Source organism: Pavona decussata, unplaced genomic scaffold (genome assembly GCF_977016875.1).
Source record: "Pavona decussata unplaced genomic scaffold, jaPavDecu1.1 SCAFFOLD_219, whole genome shotgun sequence".
Classification (NCBI taxonomy): Eukaryota; Metazoa; Cnidaria; class Anthozoa; order Scleractinia; family Agariciidae; genus Pavona; species Pavona decussata.
This window is the reverse complement of record NW_028145624.1, coordinates 1,869,093-1,894,673: the sequence shown is the minus strand read 5'-3', so window position 1 is coordinate 1,894,673 and position 25,581 is coordinate 1,869,093. Positions and strand designations below refer to the sequence as shown.

Here is a 25,581-nt window from a genome sequence, read left to right as displayed (position 1 = left end):
TCGCGTCAGTATCTCGGCTATCAATCTTTTCGGAAAGAGGAACTATAAAAAGTCTCCAGCGTGCGGAGAAATCATATGACCAGTTGTGACACAACACTACTTTGTTACTAATAAGATTGGTGTTCTTTGGTTTAAATCATCGCGGGCATGACACATCAAAAAAATCGTAATCAGATCCTTGCCCATACTAGAAAATTTGCTTTTTGAACAACAAAAAGACATAAAAAAAACCCTTAAAACTACTGCAACAAAGACTTTTCATCATTTCATTTATATTTTAGAATTTAATAACTATTCAATCCATCCAAATCTATACATTTTACACCAACAGAAGGTGCATGACAATCCTTTGGTCATCTATTACTTCATTTTTTAAACTGATATATTATACCACTTCAACTCTTGGACAAAACTTTTTTTTTTTCACCTTAAGGGCGTGGCGTATCAAATCTAATTGAAATTATTTGATCAAAGTGGAAAAGTATTCCCCTAATAAGACACAAAAATAGGGATGCTTTGCTATTTGAACATTCGCTTTTAAGTACAATGTGACCCCGGGTAACTAAGAAAATAAAGATATCAAAGGTGTCTCAATTTCCGCATTGTACAATGTTAACTCTCTCACTCCCCGAAAGTAAAAACTTCAAAAGATAACGCCAACAAATCGGAAATCGAAAGCCGAATCACAGAAAAGTGCTGTTGTACAATTTTCATTTGAAAGATCGTACTTTAGGATTTCACCCAGATTCAAACGTTGCGACCAGATTCAAATGTTGCGACCAAAACCTGGTGCACCATAATGAACAGCAGCAGAGATATAACTTTTCTTCCAGCTGCCATCCATGATTTTATCCACGAAGTAAAATTAAGTGGCGCATTATACGAATGAAGCTTTATCTGCGGCAGTGCAAGCGTTAACAAGACAAGGGATTTAGCGTTTGAAATTGTTCGTGACTATTTATAATTGAATCAACGAATGTAAAATGACGTGTCACATTGGACATCTAATACTATTTGGAAACAGTATGTACACGGAGACCTACTGCCATCTAAAACAGGCCAAAACCAGTCCTACAACTGAGCTCAATAAACTGCAAACTTACAGAAACACATTTCAGAGCCCTTAGTCCATACTACATATTCGTAGCAAGAATTCTCATAAGTGGCAACGCTGCCAACAAAGTTAACATTAATTCACTGAAAAATACAATGATAAGCATCTCTTTCTGTTTGCATCTCTGCATAGAGCGGTTTTCTATTGAGTGGCGAAAGTAAGCGTTTGTTTTAGTTTTGCTTTACTACAATCTTCGATTTGTTGGCAAAAGTCACGCCGTGAGAAGCAAAACTAAAAACAATCGTGCTTGCTCGCACGGGTTTTCCCGTGCTTAGCGCCGGTTACATGTATTTGCTGCGGATTCTGATTGGTTCATTGTGCTGTTTGCGTTTGTTGTGATTGGCCAGAGTAATTACTTTGGTTTTGGTTTTACGACACTCAATTGGAAACCGCTCTAATTTGATAACTATTTAAACACATGGTCGAATTCCAACAGAAGAAATTCTATAATTTGATTTTGGTGAACCATGTTGAGTGCGATGTCTCCTGAGTCATACCGAGGCCACATCAGATTTGGACCCCACACGATGGCCAGATTTTGAGCAGTCATGCGATTTGCTTCACTCTGCTCCATTAGCCTGAAATGACAAAATAAACAACATTAAATCCAACTGTTAACGTCCATATTCTCTTCTCGACTGCCGAGACATTCAATGAAATTTCCTAAAAGCTCTATTAACCCTTTAAACCGTAATACCAAAGAACAAATTCTCCTAACTTGTCCCCGTTTTTTTCTTATCAAAGTACTGGGGAGAAGCTATTAAAATATCAAGAAAATTCACCTTGGGTCAGTTTTTTCAACTGTTTTGTAAAGTAGCGGACATACTTCTAAAAGCACCGGACGTGAATGTTTTCTTGGCGCTGTAAGGCGCCTCGCGAGCGCCGAAGGCGCAAGTATCTAGGGGGGTCTCCCAGGAAATTTTTAAAATAGAATACTCAGAAACGCCATTTCCAGCGTTTCTGGAACCAAGGAAACAGTTTCCTAGGCAATGCTGGCGCTCACTAAAATTCTCTTTAAAAAGTAAATTACTGAATGAAAATGGTCAGTTGGTAGGGGGAGGGAGAATGGCAACAACAGAATTTTCATTGGCTTATCATTGCGAATTTATTTGATTTTTAAAAATGTTTGGTAACTTGGGTTGTCGTCCATTCATCAAGAGTGTAGTCTATTCATCAAGGTCCGAGCCAAAAGCTGAATCATCACTGTCTGTGAAACGAAATAGTCACTTCAATTCCGTTTAAATGAAGAGGGGAAACCAATAAAATATCCCGCCGCTCAATAAGCAAAGAAAAAAGAGTTATATGGCCGTTTTGAATAATGTAATTGATCTTTCTGTTATCCTCTAGTCAGTATGTTCATGAGATGCGTTAGTAAGAAAAATATATGATACAGTAGTAAAAAAAAAAAATCGCCAATATTGATCTCAAAGTACCGGACGTGGAATGGCAAACGACCGGACGAAACGTCCGGCCTCCGGCCTCAAATGAAAACCCTGTTGGGTTCAGAATTGATATCACAAGGAAAAATTTGATGCTGATCACTGTTGGGGCTCAAAGGGTTAAGGACGGCGCCTACTAATAAAGAAGTATTTTTGTTTGGTTTACGACTATGCTGGGAAAGCAGATCTTAGCAAGGGTTATTGAAATTCAAAAAGAAATTTTGGGGTAACCACACATTTTTTCGAGATAATAACGCAAAAATTATTCTAAAAAACAGTAAAATACAAAGAAATGTATGGCGTTTTGTTCAAAATTGAAGCTTTTTTATCTCTGAAAAATGCATGGTTAACCCCAGTTTTCTTTTTGGATACCAGGAGCACTTGCTAAGTTCTGCTTTCTCCGCATAGTTTTAAACCGCGCAAAAATATCCCTGTATTAGTAGGCATCACCCATAGGAAACCGAGTATCTCGAGATGCGCAGAACGTATGCGCATTAACAAAAGTAGGCACCGTCCTTAAGCGCGGCCCTAGCCTCCCCCACCCCTCCTCCCACAACTTTTTCTATTAAGACCCCCTTTCAGCCACAACGTAATTAAATGTGTCTCAATCAAGGCTTTCAGCAAATATGTGAGCATTGTTCACAATTAACAGCATGGCAAGTACCTTTTATCCACAAACAACAAGTAAAAAAGATGGCGGCAGTATATTTTACCACAATACCTTGAATGCATGAATGAAATTCTTATATACCGCACATATCACCAAGTCTCATGGCGGCCGGTTTACAATTCTAAGGGGTGAGATCGGACGTCAGCATCGCTCCATATTAGATCTCACCCACCCACTCAACCCAAGCATGAGTGTGAAAGATGAAAGGCCAGACCACAACACCGGGAACTACGTCCCCTACTCTTGCGAACAGTGTGTGGGTTCTTTAACGTCCCACAAAGTAATCATGAACAGGGGTTGTGAGACGGGACCTACGATTTATCGTCCTTATCCGAGAAGACTAGAAAGTCTAACCATTTGCAGATGTCATTACAAAGGCAGCACTTTTCTCCTCAATTAATTTAAAGAGCTTGAGTGTTGGTCCGGCCGGGGTTTGAACCCGCGACCTCCCGCACGGGAGCCCGGTTCTCTACCAAATGAGCTAACCGGTCGGCGGTCTTGCGAACCTAACACAGCCAATAAGCACATAGAAAACCATATTTTGCGCGAAATTCGTCCCCGTACTAACAACATTGTGTATGCTACGTTCGAAAGTTTTCAGAACTTTTCTGTACGTTTTAATGGGCCCTTTTAGGGTTTTCGTACGCCAAAAATTATGGGTAAATGTACCACTCGCCATCTTTTTCGGTATGGTGGTTACTAAATGCTTACTTTCGCAAGTGACGCAGCAACAACTTCAGCGTCTCGCCATTGACTTTTGGCATCTGAACTGCCAGTGATCTCATCGCAGTTAACTTGTCTTTTCGTGTGTTTTGTTCTGGAGAAAAAGAAAACAAGTTTAAGTTGTTCTATACACCAAAAAAAGAAATGTTTCACGGAAGAAAAATGCTTAGCAAAGTTGTTATCACCAAAAACCTTCACTTTTACACTGCTCTCTCGAACTATTTCTACTACATCACCTCTCTGGGAAGGTCAATCACTGTTAATGAGAAATCTACCTTATGATACCGGATTAGCCTGCGATAGCAGACGCTTTTTCACGCTTTTGTTTCGCCCGCCGAAAAAGGCTTCTGCTTTCACAGCTCAAAGGAAGTTTACGCTCGGTGAAACTAACGCTAACAGAAATTTTTCGTGTTATTTCACGAAGGATTATTTTCTTTGAACGTATTCATTACCATAAATCTGAGACAAAGGGGAAATAAAAATCAAACTGGTTTGAAAATTTTTGAACCACAACATATACATTGTGCTTGTGGTTTTCCCGAGATCAAACTTGGACGATACAACATGTGTCTGTGTGTGTGAAGTACACTGTCCAATCCCAATTGCTTCTGACACACCTATCACACGAGTGAGCTCTATTTCTTGAAAACCACAAAAAATACTGAAATTCAGTTCTTTGACTTCATGTCAATTTTCAAAGCCCGCTCCATTAGTATCCGTTGATGGTTTCAATCAAAGCAGAACAGTTCGATTTAAGAAAAACTACGAGGAAGTCCAGCTACTGAACGAGGTAAACCTACATTAGCCCAACAGGCAGCATTAAACAATTCACATACGGTTTATAAGGTCTAATTAGGTCTAAATTGAGGACCCTTCTGAATTAGGTTTCCTCGTTAACGATTTATTTTATTATTATATAATACTCACTTATTGCCTCTACAAATCCGCTGAAGAAGTCATAGGGAATCAGAGGCTCAGGCAGTTCTCTAAAGTAAAGCTTCAGACTTCCAGCGAGTGCGTGGACATCATCAAAAGGTGGTTCACCCAATACTACTTTCTCCTCTGCAAACACAACATAGTTTGAATAAAGATTATGACCAGTTAGAAGAGTATACTGTACATTCTTTGTTATGTAAGAACCTTTTTTTACATAAGAACGTTGAGGCGTTGAGGCTGAGATTAACTAAAATTTAAGAACATACTAAGAACCTTACCCAGGCTAAAAGTCAGTTAAAAAATGTTTGTTTTGACCACATGTTTTTCATAAGGCCAAATTTACCGAGAGTTGGCTGCCGCGACAAAGTTAGACGAGAGCGAGTAGCGCAAGATGTGCATTAGTATAGACTAGACAACTCAATTATTAAGGTAATACTAAAGGCCAGTGGTTTAATCATCACGTCTGTGGATTAAATCTTGAAGCAGGACTATTGGGTGAACTTAAGTGTGGTGTTAGATATGAAGATTGTGCATATGCTGCGACAAAAAATAAAAGGTAAATTGCCAAACCAACCTTGGTCGACCATGATTCTGAGTTTCTGCACAGTGGAAACATTACCACACACTCTGTACAACCCATCAAATGACAGACCTGAAACAAACGACGAAAGGAAAATTATAACACTCGCTCTCAAAGTCAAACCCCTACCCACTTACCACAAGCTATCAAGCAGCTGTTTAGTTGATACTGATTGCCTCTTAAAGGAAACCTCCACTCTTAAAAAGAAAATTAACGTTACATTGTTGAAACTACAATCTAACTTCAAATTTCGTTGGAAAACATGAAAATAATATTTCTGTGTCGGAGAAAACAGCATTTGATTATCGCCTATTTTTCGTTTTAAATTTCCCGGGCGCCGCCATCTTGGATTTCATGACGGTACGCAATACGGGTTGTTCAATTGTTACACACAAAAGAACTTCTGCTCACTAACAATAGCAGCAACCGTATGACGTCATGAAATCCAAAATGGCGGCGCCCGGGAAATTTCAAATCGAAAATAGGCCATAATCATATCTAATTTTTAGCACACTTTAGCACACTAGAATTTAAACACTATTTCCCACAATTTACCGTCAATTTGTTGAAGGAGTGGAAGTTCCATTTAATATTTTAAAAATTAAATTTGGGATTTCCTTTTTTTTCTTGGTTTCATATCGGTCACTTTTTTGACAGTATTAATGTATAGCTCTTGATCCAGTGGTTATCACCAAGTTGAATCCACACTGGATGGCTGAAATATTTTGTTTTGCCTATTGCGGTACTTTCACCTGAAGCTGAATGTAAAAGTATTTCTCCGCCATAATTTGAAAATTATTGTTCTAAGACATGTGCCATAGGTTGTCACTAAAAGCTCAATTTCCTTACAGCTTTATTCTTTGTGCATTTATACATTGGTACATTGATACATTGGACTGGCCTGCAAATAACCAGGCTAATCTAGGTGGGCCGGTCAAAGATTATGATATTATAAATAAATAATAAATTATAAATAAAATACAGGGAAAAAAGAACAAGGAACGAATTATTACTTACATCGCAAAAAATTTCGTACGTTAAAATTTCGGACGTTTAATTTTCGGACACTTTTTCCCTCATTTCGGACAATTTTCGGACAAAAATTTCGGACACTGCGCTGAAGAACGACTGAGCAAAGCCGCCTAATCCGAATTCTAGCCATATGATGTATATTGGCTTTGAATATGTGTTGCCGTCGCCCAGAAACTACTTTTTAAGTTTTATACTATACTGTAAAAATTTCGGACGCTTGAAATTTAGGACACTTACAAATTTTCGGACGGTTTCATTTTCGGACAATATTTTTGTCCGAAATTAAAATCGTCCGAAATTTCTTGCAAGTAATGTACATACTAAGGTTGTAACTTACATACTAGTTACAACTTATGTCTTCTCATCATAAATCATTGTAAAGGATTCATTTTAAGAAAAAAATCACCTACTCAAGTGAATAGGGCACTCACAGTGAGCAAGCAATGGGGGTGTCTATGCTAGGATATAAAGATTCATCATAAATGAGTAAATTATGATCAGAGAAGTGTAGACATCAACTGACGTGTCTACAACATGGGTGAAAATGATTTTCAGAGTCAAGTGAACTGTGCAGAGCCAGTAGATGGTATTATTGTCTGTAGTTACTCATCTCATTGGTTTTGAAACAAAACAAAAGTTGTGACGTTACTGTTCGTCTGTCAGTTAAGGTGTGCCCTGCTATCAGCAGTGACAACTGTAACCAGTGTCTGGGGTTTACAGTACACCGTTCATTCAACTCTGATGATGACCTGCTCAGTTTGTCAAAACGTCAGTCAATATCACCAAAATAATCCTTCCGAAATCCAAACCCACTCAGAAGATCATAATTTACCAACTGACGATATGACAACTGGGTTCAAATCATTTGCAAAGCTAAAGAGTTGTGTCACTTCAACTTATTATTATTGGTGTTCCAGATAACTTTCAAAGTTTGAGTGTCAATGAATAATCATTTATGAATAACCTTTGATGATTTATGTCATTTAATGTCTTTATGTTACTTTTGCGATGTATGGTAATTTCCTTTTGAAATAGTGCATAAATAAAAAAATCTGAATCTGAGGGGTCAACAGCCCTGATTCTCTCCACATCTTCTTAAGTTTACTAAACAATTTGTCTGGTCAAGGAACAAACCTTTTCAGGTTTTTACCCTGAAACCCCTCTCTTATCTGGAACACTGGAAAGCAGGAGTTTTACTTGCAAGTCTAGTGTTCAGTTGAACTTGACTGATACTGTACCTCTCTTTTCAATAGCAGCAATGCAACTGCTCACAAACACAGGCACTGATGTGTTCTGTCTCTCACAAAGTCGTACTACATTGCAGCCAAATACACTCTCTGAAAAAAGAAACATTAAGTTTGCAGTTAAGGAAGGTGCTTACTTTTGTTACTGCGCATACGTTCTGCACACCTCGAGATGGTCGGGTTTCCTATGGGTGGTGCCTTCTAATACAAGGATAATTTTGCGCGGTTTAAAACTATGCGGAGAAAGCAGAAGTTAGCAAGTGCTTGTGGTACCCAAAACGAAAATTGGGGGTAACCATGCATTTTTCAGGGATAATAAAGCTTCAATTTGGAAAAAAAACGCCATACATTGCTTTGTATTTTACTGCTTTTTGTTGCTTAATTATCTCTAAAAAATGCGTGGTTCCCCCCAATTTTCTTTTTTGATTCCAACAGCCCTTGCTAAGATCTGCTTTTCTCACAAGGCACAGTCCTTAACTTTATCAATGAGTCATGAGATACACATACATCGCCCAATAAATTAACTTGCACAATAGCCCTACCACAAAAAATAATTCCCTTTAGGAAATGTTAAAAAAAAAACAATACTAATAAACCTCAACTCAAGATATGCCTCCTTTGAAAACCACCCACTTAAGAACAGTCCAAAATAACAATTGAAGTAATTGTATGTTAAACCCTAAGATGACTGCCCACAAATTACCTGTTTTTAGGGTAGATTTACTTTAGGTACTATATAATAACTATGGTTATATATAACAAATGTGCATGGGCATTCAGAAAAAATGAACTGGGACTCTTTTAGCCCTCAAAATTCATCATAACAAAGGAAATTAAATGAAACATCAGCCCAGTTGTTCAAAGAGCAGATAACTTTATCCAGTGGATGAGTTGCTATCCAGGGAATAAAATGTACCCCAACCAATGCTTTTGCCAAGTTTTCCACACAATGCCATTCTTAAATTTGACATATGCTTCTACTCTATCCACAAATTATAGGACTATCATGAAAATCTTGCACACATTTTATCTGCTGGATAGCGAACTATCCAATGGATAAAATCATCCACCCTTTGAACAACCTCTCGCTTCCTGGGACGTGAAGAGGAGAGACCCTGGGAATGAGGTTGCCGGGGCCAGGTAAATACCACCTTTACTTACCTTTAATAATCCCTTTCTTTTCTAGCTCTTCAATAGGAGGCCTTTTTGTGAGTAGTTTCTTTAATCGGTCCTTGATTTTGCCTCTATTGTCCTCCCTGTCGCTACCTGTAGTGATTTTCAGTGCAACAAGTGAATTGAGCAACAATATTTCTTTAAACGACCACTAATTCTTCCTAAAGCACATAATAGCAAAGGAAGTTAATTGACTATCACATTAATGCATTCCCAAACAAACGCTTGAAACTTCTTCAACTTCAAGTCTGTAAAAGAGATGCTATTTTCTGACCATGCAAAAAAAGTTATTTAACAAGAACTATCCTGTGCTAATGTTTAACTTATGTTGTATGAGGCAGTTACAACTTTTGCTTTTGTAGATAAAATTTTATACAATGAACTGTGTAAAGCTCGCGTTTTGATTGGTCTAGAGGAGTGTGTGATTAGAGTATAGACGCACAATTGACGTCATCGAGTGGTGTGACCGGCGCACGTGATCAGAGTCTAGAGTCCAGCCAGAGCGACTGGTCAACAAAGTTTTGCAAACTGTTTTTGCGAGAAGCGGAGAAACATAGGCAAATTTTCACACGAAAGGAAAAGTGTTCAATAAAAAAATTGGACAAAGACCGTTGAGAGTGATCTCAATCAGGACAAAAAAGCTAGAACTTTGTTGTGACGTGAAAAGGAAGCAAATATTTGTCAAAATATGTCGCCGATAGAAATCCGGTAATGGCGACTAATCGATTAGAGATCGCAGTGAAGCGACTTACATGCTGTGACATTTTGAGGTCAGGATTTCCTTCTGGAATAAAGATTAGTTTCGAAAATATTGTTAGTGAAATTCTTTCGGATTATACTCTAATTTAGAAGATCACAATTGCATGTGTGTAGTAGTCCAAAACTGAGTTTGCTGGAAAGTTTTTGACTCAGCTCAGGGAACACGATGCTCGCTCACGAAATGTGTTGAAATGTCTTGGTTATTGTATAAAACAAATAGATTCCATTTTGCCGTGGGTCTGTACTCTGGTAACGCACAGAGGACGTCAAAACATGGTGAGAACATCAGTCACGCTACTCGCCTGCGGCTCGTAGCATACTTCTTTGTTCTCACCACGTTTTGACGTCATCTGTGCATTATCAGAGTACAGACGCACGGCAAAATGGAATCTATTTGTTAACTAAACTAAAGCCATTCAAATAAAGCTACTAAAAACAGCACTTTACTGTGGTAGTATCATTTATTACACTTTATTATATCTCTTAGTTAGTACGTGCAGTGTTATTGGTCAGTTTTGCGGGCAGTATTTCACTGTACAGCCCCCTAAATTTCAAAGTTTCCTTTCCCGCACGTTGGATTAACCTCAGAGATATAATAAATATCTTACTAACCTCGTTTTCTCAGTCCGTCCTGTAAGTTACGGATCCTCATTCTTCCCTGTTGATTTATGGCCCGCATGCTTCACGCTTGGGCCATATAAATCAGTAGGGAAATACTTGGTCCGTAACTTACAGTACGGACCTCAAACTCAATTAGTAAGAGGTATGTACAAAATAGTTCTGACATTTGCATGTGTGGATGAAATCTTAAACTACGACCATTCAATGAAAGCTACTGAAAAAATGTTCCATGATGACAAAAGCCCTGTTTACTTTGATACCAGCAAGAGATAAAGAGTTCGACTTACTCCAAGTCATTAATTTTTACTGTAACCGCTTTATTAGAGGAAATCACTTTGGCTTTGAATAAGCTAGTACTGCATTTATTGTTGATTACATACAGTAAGCATACATGTACATGTATCTTCTGAGAAATTCTTCAAATGCACAGTTTAACCGAACCCCAAGTTTTATACCTTGCAGTTGCACTTCTCGTTACTCCTGAGATATCAAATATATTTTTTACCCTAAGTCAAAAAAGAATTAAAAGCATGCCTCAATGAGTACCCATGAATTTAGCACTGCGGGTGTTAAATCTAACCTTTGTGGTACATTTCTTGATTTCATTTTGATGTGGAGACCATGGATGAAAAAAGCCATGGCTCTGTTGATCTTGACTGTAATTTATGCAAGTTGTTTAATATGCTTACCTCTTTTGCTGCGAGTGCGAGTAAGTCTTTCTTCAGATTGCAAAGAGTTAGGTGTGCTATAGCTAGGATCCTCATAAACGTCGTCATTATCATTGCCTGCAAGAATAAAACATTAATAAGAAGCTAAATACAGTAACCAGTGGCACTAATTAAACAGAACATGTAATGCTTGAGCATTTAATATCCATTCCATTTTGCAAAGTTTACCTTCACAGTAAGTTGTTAAATTATAAATACTAAAATAAAAAGTGATAACACATCAAAACAAACTTCAGAGGATGGCTAGTGGCCAGTTCCCAGTGGTTTTGGGAAGTGGTCAAAACTATTATTATAATACTCAAACAGGACCCACTAAACCACAAAATAGATGGCTGTCCCTGCCTGCACTCCCCCTCCTCAACATCAAAAGATGAAGTTTTTATTACATAGCCAACCCTCTATCCAGCAGTAAAAGATGACAATGAGATTCACTTCACTTTTTTTGTTTGTCTAACAATGCTGACCCTTGCTAGCTGAATATTTCTGTGTCAACTCAAATTTTAAAGCCAATAACGTTTTGTTGGTAATGTTCATGAGGTAACGGGTGTCTTTGCTAACCCCCCTAATCCAGGCCAATGGGGACCTTCTGTTCAGACTAACTTAATATCACCAGTTCCCTTAAGGATACTTCCTGGGTTCACGGGTGTCCTTTGGAAAAAAAATCGTACGCGCGCAAGTTTTAATAAACCTCTAACAAACTATATATCATTATAAAGCTTAATAAATGTAGTTTCCTATAAAAAATATAATTGAGCGATCTTTTCCTTTTTTAAGTGCCAGGATCCAGTAGAACCTCGAATCGACCGATGGTCGTTCCATTGAATTAAACGGTTATCGAACGCCGCGCGAAGAACGAAATCGCTGCACAGTGTTATTCACAAGACATCAATCAACAAAAAGGTGTCAGGCTTTTTTGAAATTCTGATTGGTTATTTAGATATCCACGTCTTAAGTTTGAGTAGCAAAAAATATTTGAGTCGTGTTGCGTAAACAGTCGCCACGGGAAAAATATTTTGAAAATCAAAATTCCCTGACACCTTTTTGTTTGTCATTATTCCTCAAATCTTCTGGCCAAATTTCACGACAATCCGTCAAAACTACATACCCTATTAATTCGTTCAAAGTCGACATACTCTGCCAAAATTCAAGTGCAAGTTTTCGCTCGATAAAGGTTTGCAAGAAAAACAAGCCTCCACAGGAGATTATGACACCTCATTAGGTGGCGAGCCAATCGAGCAACAGGACCCCATGGCTTCAACAACAATAGCACAGAATTTCGCGGAAAAAGTATCGCGTTGCAGACACGTTTTAGACTCCGCTGTTGTGATCGAGCGAGATGGGGAAAGTGGCGAAAGGAAAACGTAAAAATCAACCAGGAAAACGGGGAAAAACCAGGGCTAACGAAACCAGAACCACGTCAGCGGAGAGTTTGCCAAACTGTGCACTCCTCAGCGGAGTGCACTGATAACAGAGATGAAATCTATTGGGTTGGTTGTTCGTTTTGATTGCGTGTAATGTAATTTATGCTTCAAGCTAAAGCGATTATTCATTTCGTATCAAAGGAAATGTATAATGAAAGAAAATCGATTTTTACTGTTATTTAGGTACGATGGTGATTTCTTCGTAAGAAATATTCAAGATAGCGTGGAGCGGAGCAAAAAGCGAGAGAAAGGGCCACGCAGAACACGCTATCTCCAGTATTACACCTGGGCTGATACGCTTCTGTTGAGTTCTATTTCATCGGTCTAATTCTTGCTGATTTTATTCCAATGTTTCATTACAAACACGCAGTAAAACGTTATTTGGTTTTATCTCGCTGCAGAAGAAAGAAATCGGCCCAGAGGATGTAGAATATGATATTTGATATTTTCACAGGACGCTTGCAAAGTTACGGCTGCAGGACGTTTGCACAGCAATCGACCTCTGTGTACTTGATCCAATAACAGTAGATCAAATTGAAGGCCGCTGCTCCAGTTCTTCGTGATCACCTTCGACAGAACCTTCAACGTCGACTAGAGTTTCTTGGTCGAACCAAGAGCCTTTGTTGCTCTCTGCAAGATCACGTTTTCGATCTTCGCTGAAACCTATCTTTCCCTTTTTCTTAGGCCCTGGCATCTTCCAGGATTTTATCCACAGGCTCTTTTCGTTTTTTGATGACTTTTCCATGTGGGAAGCGCCGGCAAAGAATAGAAAATTCGAAGAGAGAAATTAACGGCAGGCGAGATGTAAACAAAATATGCCTATTTCTGAAATAAGAGCTCCCGGATGAAGCGTTTGCCGCGAAAATTCCTCTGGGGCGTCTCACACTAAGAAGATTATGACACCTTTTTTATTTATTTACTTTTAGATGGAAATACGTTTTCCAAAATATCTCGCGCGCTTTTTAATATTTTACAATTTTTTTTTCAGTAAATGTTAGATAAAATCCCCAAATTCTATTTGGTCGAAAAAAATGTTTTTTCCCTTTTTTACCCTATCGAACCCAGGAAGTACCCTTAATCTCAGGTAAAACTCTGGCATCAAACCCTGTTTAGAGCCACTCTAATGATTATTATTTCATGGTTTAACTGTCAAAGTGGTGTTGTAGTAAATTATCATTGCAAACTGTGACAATCTTGTCATAACATTACTTTGTAAAGGCTGGTATTGCACTGTGCCAGATATGGGGAAAGGCTCATCTTCATTCTAGAAGGCAAGAACAAAGTACAATTATGTACTAAATGTAGAATTCAGCAGAAGTCAGGACATTTGTAAGACAAAGGGAAGGGAACTCCATTCCCTTCCAAAATTCAACCAAAGGGAGAAAAATTAATCGTCAAAACAGGAAATGAGGAATTCCCTAACCAGCAGTGTAAATGTACCTAAGAGTAGAGCATTTTTCAGGATAATTTTGAAGAAAGATGGCTGTTAGTTAGCAGAGATCTCAAATGAGGGTAGGGGAAACTTATACCCTAAAAACGTTTTCCTGATACAGAGTTCACCAAAAAAAACCCTTTCCTCCCTGTCCATCTGCCCCTGGGTTTCAACATGCACAGAGGATTACCTCCTCCCTGATAACACAAGTATAATCCCATCAGAACAAACACAAAGACAGTGAGCCCAAACTGAAACACCAGATCTAGATTTAGGCAATACTTATCCAGTGCTCAAAATTAGCGGTCGTCCGGTCATCCGAGACGACCAAAAAGTTTACCGCGCAACCAATTTTTATTAAAATTAAGAGGCTGGTTGCCCGGGGAGAAAACAACAGACAACCCAGCCAAAAATAGAAAATAAATTAATCAAAAACGACACCCTACTTACGTGACGGTTTTGTTTTGTCAATGTCCGATAGTGTGAAGTTAATAATAATTAATTTGCCTCAGCTTAGCGTTTTCCTGTGTTTTGGATATCTGTAAATTTTACAAAACATTGCCAGGTACGAGAATGTAAGAGACAAACACAAAGTTTCATGTCTCGTGGCGATCACGATTAAAAGACGCCATTTTGAATATGCCACAACTTAAATCCAGACTTCCGCGAAAACCATCGCCGCACACTAAGAACTATGGGATTAGTTCAAGCTTCACTGCCATTGCAATGTGAGTTACATCTCAAGCTCTACACGGCATGTAATTGTTACCATAATTGTTCTCGAATTCTTTACTTCGGTTTTGATTTTTTATGTCTTCAATTAGCAGTACAGAATACAAGTATTTTCTTTCAATGAGTGCAAATGTGGCATTTTTTGACCGGTGTAATGCCGCCTCCTCGAAAGAAAGCTAAATTGAGCGAGACAGCTGCACGGTACGAGAAAGAAGAGAGAAAACGAGAACCGCAGCGAACATGGAAAGACAAGCGACCTTGGTTGCAGTTCACACCAGAAGGCACGATAATTTGTAGTTATTGTGTTGATGCAAAATTTTTTTTTCTAACGGGCAACCAAGGATTCATCAGGGCAACCAAATCCACGGGTTTGGTTGCCCGGCTTTTGAAATAGGGACAACCTGGATATTTTTTTTAATTTCGAGCACTGCTTATCCGGTTGCTATGCACACCACAAGACTTGAATCCTGCCAGGCCCTGTTGGCTAATATACCTACAGAACAGGTTACAGCCAACTCTCTTTATTACAGACACCCTTGGGTGGAAGAAGTGTCCTTAATAGCAAGGGTCTGTAATAGCGGGAATTTATTTCAATCAAACATCTGTAATTTATTTTTGCTGGGGATTAAGCTGCTGTCCTTATTATCAAGGCGTCCCTAATAGCGACGTGTCCACAAGGCGAGAGTTGACTGTAATCTGAAGAGCTATCTAACTAAGTGACTCACCAGTCTCTTTATCACACCAGCTACAGCATTGAACCAATTACTGGCTTCCATCTGATGATCATGCTGAAGGAGAAACATCAGGCCTGACAATGCTCGGATCTGGAAAAGAGACGATACAATAAGCTACTTTTAACTCTTGTTCTCATAAAGACCAGACTCTCACAATCTTGTCATGGAAATTTGTGTTCTCTCTAAATTATTGAAACATGTTCTTTCCATTACTCGAAATCACTTAACTCCAGCTACAAAGCTTTATGGTAATTGACCTCATGACCAATTGTTGCAAAAGGCCAATTGGATGTAACCAAGCATTATGATTCAAGGCCATCTCTATTTTCACAGTTAAACTACTAGTGGTGATACTCCCACGTCATTGATGCATGCATTCTGTTTTGTGGGTGATATACAGAGGACACTTACCAAATCCCAGAACACCCACAAGATGAGGAAGCATGCAACAAAAACAACAACAACAACAACAACAAAAATGGATATATAGAGTGCTGTAAAACATAAAGTTCACAAGATAATATACCTGGAAGGCATTTTTCTTCTTCGTTGTTGATGTAGGGGCCCATTCTAATGCAGCACCTTGTAAAACACAGGTACTTTCTGGTTTGCCATGTGGAAGGCCAGGTTTCTGTTAGGTACAATACAACATAACAGTTTATATTACGATTGGCTAACTGAGAGGTTTGGATGGAAAATAAACTGTTGCCAAGATCACCAATTTGTTTGCTTGTATTCTGATGGTGCTAAGAGCTACTGAAAGTGAAAGGCTGTTCCCTTTTAATGTTAGATCAACAAGATAAACATTCTATCAATATATGCATGTATACACATAAAAGTAGTGTTACATTTCTCTCAAAATATTGCTGTTTGTGTCTTTCTCTGCTCACCCATTATGCAAATGTCACACAATGTGTATAAATAATAATAATGATCTTTATTTTGAAAACTTTTTCACAAAATGTGGTTTTTCGAAAAGGACCTCAAAGATTAAGACTAAAATTTATACATAAAATTAAAAGAAAACAAAGAAAGATCTATAAATAAATACATAAACTATATTAAGAAATTAAAAACATGTCGCTTGAATGTATTAATGTACGTATCACCAAAAGAAAATGACAGTACTTTTGAAATTGGAAACCAAAGTTCTACATCTGCAAATTTTTCTCCAGTGAAGGTTACTACAGGGTGACTTGAGATTGGAACACCGACTTGATGATGAAATTTAAACTGAGATGAAGTGTGTGGAGCCAGAGAGCATAGTATTCATGGCAGTCAACAAGCCATAAAGGAGCTGACTCAAAAAAAAAACATCTGACTCATGCCTGCTTCAATTCGGAGTAGCCAGTGATCTTGATTGCAATTGCGGGCCATCGTAAATTTTACAATAACTATCAAAATTCCTGAGCACTGATTGGCTCATAGCTATTGTCTATAAGAGTGCAGACAATAAAAATGATGTCAGATGTAAAGACCAGGCTTTCTCAATGAAAAATAAAGTAAATTGTGCTCATACTTTTCCCATGTTATTTTAAAAAACAAACGTATCAAAAACAGTTTTCTATGAACTAAACTCTTATAGACCACCAAATGACACCATAAAATGTTCAAAGCTTGGTAGTGGAACTCAAGGTTTGAACTTTTTATGATATCATCCTATGGTCTATAAGAGTATAGACCATAGAAAACTACTGTGAATTTGTTCAATGGTTGCTGGGAGCTAATGACAGCCTCAAAGTAAATCCTTTACCTGGGCAGCTGCTTTTTGGTCCTTATAAAACACCAGATTTGAAGAGAATAGTATAACAAAGGTAGGAGTCCATGACACTTTTCTATAATCAAAAAAGAGAAAATTCACTGAATTAGTCTTCAGTTTATAATGATTATTTGGGTCTGAAATATTTTTGAGGTGCAAATAACATATGCCACAAAATGACATAAGACATGATCCAAGAAAAAGCTAAAAAAAAAAAAGTCAAACCAACCAAAGCAATACCCATAAATAGTCTGCCAATTGATGACTGGAGGGTGTGTGTGTGGGAGGGAGGGAGGGGTGTGTAAGGGGCAGGTGAACATACAAGAAAGAAAATTAAATTCATAGCACTCTTTAGTCATTCTAGTGTAGGTACATGTAAGCACTTCATACTTGAGTTTCTTGCCACCTCCCTCACACAGTTTCTTCCGATTTAAAACTCCTTGCTTTTCCACTTCTTGAAACTGTAATACATAATAAAACAAATATTACTGGTATATTTCAAAGATTGGAAAAATTGAAAAACAGTTCCCCTATAAATATTATTATTATTATTATCATTCTTCTTACTATCATTATTATTCTTATTGTTATTCTTCTTCTTATTATTATAGCAGTATCAACTTTGACAATATAGAAAAAAAAAAAAAGTAAAAAGTGCTTCTTCTTCTCATTATGTGCTTTTATTATTATTATTATTATTATTATTATTATTATTATTATTATTATTATTATTATTATTATTATTATTATTATTATTATTATTATTATTGGTTAGCAAACAGATGGCCAGCAATTTAAGCAAATCTCATGGCCAATTGTTGGTCAAGGCCAGTAAACTGTTGGTTCTACTTGTCAGTCATCTGTCAGTGATCTTCCAGCAAGTTGTTGGTGAACTGTCAGTAGGATGCTGTTTAAACTATCACAATATCCCTGTTGCATATGTGTTAAATGTTGAACAAGTAAACAACTGACCATAGTTTAACTTGATTCCTGAATCACTCAAAGAAGTTAAATGTGACTGAATACTTGATTATTTTAATTTAATTATCTATAATCCAAAGCATAATGAAAACTGTGATTTCACTTTCTTTCTTTTTTTGCAATCTATGGCAAAAAACAGGTTTACAGAAGATCTTACTACATACAGTGTAAAATCCTGTAAGATCCTGGGTACAGTACTACAGAATCCTGAAAAATATTTCATAAATATATTATCCTACAAAATCTGCATTTCTTGGATTCTGAGAGTCAGGAGATAAAAACATCCAGCTGTCCAGGTGTTAGAGGCGAACGTGAAAACGTCTCTATCTCCCGATACTTTGAATTCAACATAACGAGACAGTAAGAACTCAGTTTAATTTAATTTACATTATTTAAACCAGCTCCCTGACATTTTTAGCTTCTTAGTTATTTCAGGGAGCTGGTAGGCCCTTAACATGTCATAATCAACTAAATGTATTAATAACTTTTTTTAATTCGGGTAATAAAGTCTTGTTGTTGTTGTTGTTGTAGTGGACTGGTTAGGACTCTGTAGCATTTCTACTGGGGATAACACTTACAAAATTCACATTCCCAATATCTGTAGTCGGAGTTGGAGGTGCTGGCCAGTCTTCCCCAATTGATGACACGCTTTCTCTGGATTGGACCGAATCTGATCTCTCATGAAACTAACAAAGAACAAAATGAATTAGGTACTCCTCTGTTAAAATTACTCTCCTGATACATCCCGCTAGACCCAAAATTCATACCCTTTTTCGGAAACAAATTTCCAGGACTTTTCCAGGCCTCAGAAAGTTTTTTTTTTCCAGGACCTATAATGCACACTAAGTAATTCTTCCCATCTGGCTGTGCCTCGATGTCTTTCAAGAAAACTTTATTTCCAGGATTTTGCAGGACCTCCTACCATTTTCAAAGACTTCACGCAAATTTTTCATTTCTACCCAGACTTACCACACATTTTGCATACATTCTAAAGTTTATTCCAGAAACATGGGGTAATATTTGTTCCTAACCATTGTTAAGGTTGGCACACATGTGGGGACGAGTCCCTGGTGCTGGACTAGCCCCTAGTCCCTAGTCTAACTGTAGTTTTCCTCTATCAAAACCAACAATGTGAAAGTATTTCACCCTTTCCTTCCTGAGTTTTTATACCCTGTTTTTCCAAAGCCATAAATACAAACTCAGCATTTATGAATGTATATGCCACTTCAAAGGTTTTGGTATGTGTTGTTCGAAATTCGTATCAACATTGGGGAAAGGGTATCACAGCTTTGACAACAAATGTCACAAAAGCCCTACCGGTAATTTCCACACATACAATAGGTACACACCCTCAAACTCTCTCTCACTGAAACAAGTTACACCATAAATGTATAAAACATAAAAAAGTCAAATGTTGGGGTGGTTAACCGTATCAAATACATTGTACACCAGGGGGTGAATTTTCATTCCTGAAAGGAATTGACCTCTCCAAGACCATTTTTGTGGCACAATGTCTCTGCAATACTACAAAATGACATTAACAATGTTCTAGAGATTTTACATCAGTTGATGAATACAGAAGTGCCATAGACCTTAATGTGCAAGGAAACTGCTACATGTACAAGGCTGCTGACTTAGGATGTGGTAAAATTGCAAGGTAAATGACTGTGCAAAACACAAGCAAGAACAACAAAGAAGTAGAACATCATGGACAATGATGAAACAGCAAAAGAATGATGAAGCTGTGCAAGGTTGTTTTACCATGTGCAACAAACAAGTATGACAAAGGCAGAGAATGAGCAAACGTCTGCAGCTATTGCGTGATTTACAAAGCTAAGCATATGAACTCACCCTGGGGGGAGGGGGAAAGCCATAAGCAGCTGCAGACAAAGGAGCAGCAAGATTTGTTTGTGAGTTTCGTGGGCTTGATGTCAGCAGAGATTGACATTTGGAGTTTCTAAGCCCGAGATTTGGAGAGCGTCTTCTATATGTGACATCCAGTGCTTCAAAAGATTGTCGTGTCACCTGCAGAAAGGCAGCGACAGCATTATTTTACGTGAACTTTACCTACATTTAACAGGCTAATTTTACCAAAGGAACAACACAACAAGAGTGATAATAGAGCTGGAATGAAGTGGCCTCACAAGTTAAATAAATTGCAATCACGTGGAATTCAAAGGCAAAAGAAAGCTTTTACTTTAAAAACGCCTTTACTTTAAAAACAACACTTGTGAAATCGGAACAAAATGCCAATAATGCCAATCATGCTGTCAATGGCTTATTGAGTACAACATTGCCTAACTGAAAGGTGGAACTTGCTGAGTAATGCAAGTGAGTGTCACACTAGTTCAATGACAAACTTTCCATGCCACCAACAATCAATAAATTATTATCACAACCTTATTACATGTACTTGAACTGTATTTCTCAAACTCAGTAATAATTCATCAAGAGAAAACAAAGAAAGTCACTACTGTGGCTGTTGTTTGGATATGTGTTCCTAATAACATGTACCACAAAATGTTGCCAACTTTAGCCTTGAATTCCTCCAAGAATTATTGATCATTTGAGAAGCCATATCAAACACTCAAAAAGTGTGTTTCATCAGATACCCAAACACCTCAAAGTTGTTTAAAAAAACTTGGCTGCGCTTAGAGTTTTTTCAACCTACTTATCAGCGTTCGGACATCTGATGAAAAACACCTTCTCGTGTTTGATATATTACATGCAACATTACTATGTCTTTCTGACATCGTTTGTCTAAGAGATGTGGTACAAGAGGTTGCTCCATGGAAGCTGTGTAATGCTAACAAAATATAATTTTTTTCTTGTTATCTGTTTAATTGACTCACCTCAGGTAGTTCCCAGGCAGATGATTCTCCATTGACTTGGTAATAATACACTTGTCCTTCACTGTCTTTAGAAGGCATCCACTAGAAGAATGAGAACTCATTACACTAAAATAGCAAGGAACTATAATATTAATTAAAGATAATAATGGAAGGGCCCAGTGGAAAAAGGACTTACCGGTAAGTGATGATTTGGCCTTGGCATCCAAATTTTTCTGAATTTGCTCTCATTTGGTATTCGTACAAACTACATGTAGTTCTCTTTGTCAGAAACATAGTTTCATATTTACTTTGGGATTTGAAGGCTCAAACTCACCCAACAACCTCAAGATCTAAGCCTAAAATCAGAACCAACTGTTACATTATTTCAAATAATTATTATTTGAAATGATTTCTTTTTTTCCCTGTTTAAAGTTAAACAAAAGTTCTAATGTGATAACAAGTCTGTAGGCTATACTTTGACTAAGAGAGTTGGAACTTTTGTTAAGTTTTAAAGAAATCACCATCAATATTCCATGTGAATGTGCCCTGCTGACTGTAAGGAACCTCCGATTATAGCCCATCCACTCAAACCTTGAACCAAGTGGTTGTTCTCTCTGTTCAGTCTATGGACGACATCCTTATGTCGAATTGATCATTTGTTTGCCTGGAAGGTCAAATATGCTCTTCCAAGAAAAGTTCTCTAAAAGTAAGAGCCAGGAAAAAGTACCTCACTGCAAAAAAGATCTGGCAACTTTGGCCTTCAAATTACCAATCATGATACATTGTACAACAACTGCAGATGGCATAGGAAACATGTCATAAGAGAACACCTGATTTGCCAGTTGTCACAACAATCTGAAGCTTACCTCCTCGTCGTTATATTCATTTACATACACAGGCTCATCAGTTAAACTGCTACGTGAAATTCTCCATCCTAATGGAGGTGTCTGCCACTGCAAATAACATTTACAAGAATAATTAATATTGATTTGTTTACAATGTCTTCAGTGTTTCAGAAATCATTCTGTCACAGAAGACAGAGTAAACCCAATCAAAGCTTCAATCTTGCAAACGGATTATTACAAAGCTTCAATTTTATAATAGATTATTGACAACAAGCCTAAGCAGCTGTTCATAAGGAGGCAAGCCAGCATAACATGTGTGGTGTACCACACAATGCTTTCAAAATTTATACAATGGGAATTTGGAAGAGTGAAAACTTCCATCCCATATAAAATGAAACATCAAAAGACATGATTTCAAGTTGAGTAAAACTGGTAGGGCTAACAAAAAAACCTGAACTTCAGTGACCTCCTATGATTTCTTATTTCAGAAGGAGATGCTGTTGTGGGAGTATGTGTCCAAAAGAAGACAGCTAAAATTCAGGCTACCTTTTGGCATGCTGGCATTAGTCCTTAATTAAGAGTATAGTACATATATATATATATATATAAATATTAATAATGCGCCATGCTACAGTAACAAAAATGTCATTTGCAGCTAGTCACAGCTTATTTTGACTGCATCTTCAGAGAAGTTCAGTGACAAATCAAGAGTCAAACAGGTCTGAACAGCAAAACCTATTGGATACTTTCTTGGGTTTGTATATCAGTTCTCCCAAAGCCAATAGCGTGGTACTTGGGTAGTATACACACCAAAGTGGTCACGGTGATAAAGAGAAGAAGATGGTAAATTTTAAGCTTGATCATGAAATTACAAAGATGTTACAGGTTCATGACATGCAAAACACTAATGTAATTCTACACACTTCAAAAACTCATTAATAATTCATAAGCCCACTGACTTATGAAATGGTTTATAATACATCATGTGCAGTGACTTTATATCGATAAACCTCCTCCTTATTAGTATGCAGTGTTTTATCAGCTGATAAAACACTCCTCATTAGTATGCGGTGTTTTATCAGATGATAAAACACTCCTCATTAGTATGCAGTATTTTTCTCATATGCTAATTTCCAACGTTCACAAAAGCATAATTGTTATGAACTCTATTGACACATGCTTTTCCAGGAATGTTTTTGAAGTCGTTCAAAAAACTTGCAGCACATGTTTTATAGGGTCTAAAACCACGAGGTGCATAAAACACTCCTGCTCGTCTTTTGAACATTACATCAACACTTCAAAGAATAAGTTATACTCACCCCTGGACTTGGGGGAGGGGTCTTGTTACGTGATATTCTCGGAGGTTTCCAACTTGACTCACTGGTCTTGGGGTTATAATAACAAGGTCGACCACTTGCTTCATCAGTGATTACAACCCAACCAGTGGGAAGAGACTGTGATTTGGGTCGTTCAGGTTTTGCCATCGAAAAACTGCCACCCGGACGAACACCAGACTAGACGAAAAGTCCACAAGTTACAAGATGGCTATGACTAAAGCTTAAGCATGGTGGCAAGGGCAGTCTCTTGCAAGAGACCGTGTACAGGGCATGTCAATAATATACATGGAGTCCCACAAAGTGGCATATGTAACATGCAGAAAATGTTTAAAAATTTCTAGGCTAGCAAAATGTGCTGGGGAGGCTATGTTTAATTAAATTAAATTTGAGGGCCAGATGGGAGGAGTTTGAGAAAAGTTTCTGGAACAAAAAATCCCAGATAGCAGGGGGGGGGGGGGATATTTTCTGGAACCAAGCTGTGATTCAAGTTTGTTTCAATTTCATGTTCCTCTGTTCTGGGTAACGGTAACAAATTCAATTCAGAGGAAAAAATGAAAGTAAAACAAATTTAAACCACAAATTTAAACGTACTCAAAGCTTATTTGCACTTAAAACATTAATTTTAGTGTTTCAGCAAATAGTCACTGTACACTTTCACCCATAATAATAGTTGTATTTAATTTGTGAAAAGAAAAGGTTTTCAGTCAGGTTGAAAATCGCCTTGAATATATAATCAGCATGAATTTAATTAAAAAGATATTTGAAGCACACAGCTACTATCTACAGTACGAGTTTTGCTATGTTGAGAAATTAAACAACATAAAACACAATTCAATATTTGCTAAATAAGCTTACTGATCCGGTAAAATGTTATAATAACCTTATCGGTTACATCGAAAGTGGGAGCAATCTTTATCCAAAATTAATGGCACTTGCGAATCACAAGGGGTTTTCGTGATAAAAACTCTCATCAGTCTACAGTGAATTTTTTTGTTTTTAATAACGATTTATAAAGAATTGAACAGGTTCCAAGCATGATAATATTATAGAGTCGTTTGATCTGATAATCACAAAACGTTCTGATACACATAGCCAACAATTAGCCCAATGGCCAAAGTTTGTAAAAGAAAAAAGGTTGCGGTTTTATAATCCCTTCAAACGAAACTAACTGGAAACAAAGTTTACAATTTTCTTTGGCTATCAATGTTGGTGACTTGTCAAACACGGTGACAAAATAAATCGCTCTGATTCACAATAATAAATATAATAAAAGAGAACAGACGAGTAATCGACACCTTCAAGCGTGATACTATTAATACGCAAAACAAATCAAACTTACCATTTTCAGAGACTCTGCCAGCGATCTCACACTCAAAGAACTACTTTTCAAATCATTTGACTCGTCTGAAACGACGCTTGCATCTCCTGAATTTTCCTCCACATTTTCAGCTCCCCTGTTTATATTGTTGTAATCAAAGTCTGATCTAGTACTTTCTCCATTCGATTCACTTTCCTTGTCTGTGCTTTCATAGCTTTGTCCATTTTCTTGGCGAGTTACACTCTCCCCATTAAAAGGACGGTTATTGTCAAAACTTTCTACATTTTCATAAAGTGGAATACTTATTTCTCTCATGTAAGACGCTGGAACGTACATAGGTTTGTCAGTTCCTCTTCTGACCTGCCACCAATCGCCATTTGTCTTGTTTAGTAAAATGAATCTTTCTCCCGCAGCAAACGCAATAGTTCTTCCATCGCCTGCTTCGTATTTATAAGGAAACTGAGCTTCTACAGTTCCACTAGCCATGATGATTCTTTGAGTTGAGATTTTACCCACTTTCGACCAGATACATAAGATAATTTTAATAGGACAAGGGACAACCAAACTTCCTTCAATCACCAGTGGAAGCTCATGTTATTGAAGATCTGGCCGCCATGTTAACAGGTAAGTTTTTCACGCAATTAACCAAGCAACGTTTAGCGAGCTTTCGAAAGAGGAATTAGGCGAATTTTTCCGACGCCTACAATCCACAAAACGAAAATATAACCATTCAACGAAGTACGTCTTTAAACAATTAACATCCACGGAAACGGGGGCATATTGACGAATCCTCCAAAACAATGCAGCGTGATTCAGTCACGTTAATACGTCAATGCAACCACACATTAGCTTTGCTTTCAGTTTTGCACTTCAAGGACCTCTTTGTGTGAAAATTTCCGCAATTAAAGTGGTAGAAACCACGAAATCACAGGAAAAACGAAGGCGAAGCTTATATTTCAATTCCACAATTTGCCTGGCCTCGTTTCCAGTAGAAGTTCGGAAATGTGAGGGGACTGATTCGAGTGAAACAGAAATCGGAGAGCGGAAAAATATACCGATACTTCACGAACATAATCGAGAACAAAAGAACCAATAAGAGACCAAGCAACGTAAATAACTGCATCTTCGGATGATTTCCCGCGTTTCTGAGAAAGCAACAGGAAGTAAGTTGA

General features: G+C 37.6%; 1 protein-coding gene across 2 annotated transcripts; it reads right to left on the bottom strand.

Moving 5' to 3' along the window:
• Window positions 1-264: 264 nt before the first annotated feature.
• LOC146459466 (rho GTPase-activating protein 15-like) lies at window positions 265-25,383 on the bottom strand. 2 transcript variants are annotated; one of them, XM_085089388.1, is made up of 18 exons: window positions 24,431-25,383; window positions 23,074-23,268; window positions 21,776-21,862; window positions 20,931-21,011; window positions 19,930-20,103; window positions 18,657-18,764; window positions 17,488-17,558; window positions 17,092-17,173; window positions 15,865-15,969; window positions 15,330-15,428; window positions 13,650-13,704; window positions 10,981-11,076; window positions 8,900-9,004; window positions 7,733-7,831; window positions 5,457-5,534; window positions 4,874-5,008; window positions 3,935-4,040; window positions 265-1,692 (listed from the first exon to the last, which is right to left on the bottom strand). In XM_085089388.1, the coding sequence occupies exons 1-18, from the start codon at window positions 24,893-24,895 to the stop codon at window positions 1,521-1,523; spliced, it is 2,313 nt and encodes a 770-aa protein (XP_084945514.1). In that variant the 5' UTR covers window positions 24,896-25,383; the 3' UTR covers window positions 265-1,520. The 2 variants fall into 2 exon arrangements, with proteins under 2 accessions (XP_084945514.1, XP_084945515.1); XM_085089389.1 differs by lacking the exon at window positions 19,930-20,103.
• Window positions 25,384-25,581: the final 198 nt, after the last annotated feature.

Coding starts and splice junctions, on each gene's coding strand:
- LOC146459466 (XM_085089388.1), bottom strand. CDS start 24,895: ATGGCTAGTGGAACTGTAGAAGCTCAGTTTCCTTATAAATACGAAGCA. Junction 21,863..23,073: donor CCCCTCCCCCAAGTCCAGGG/GTGAGTATAACT, acceptor TGTTATTTGCAG/TGGCAGACACCTCCATTAGG. Junction 7,832..8,899: donor AAAGAAAGGGATTATTAAAG/GTAAGTAAAGGT, acceptor TTCTTTTTTCAG/AGAGTGTATTTGGCTGCAAT.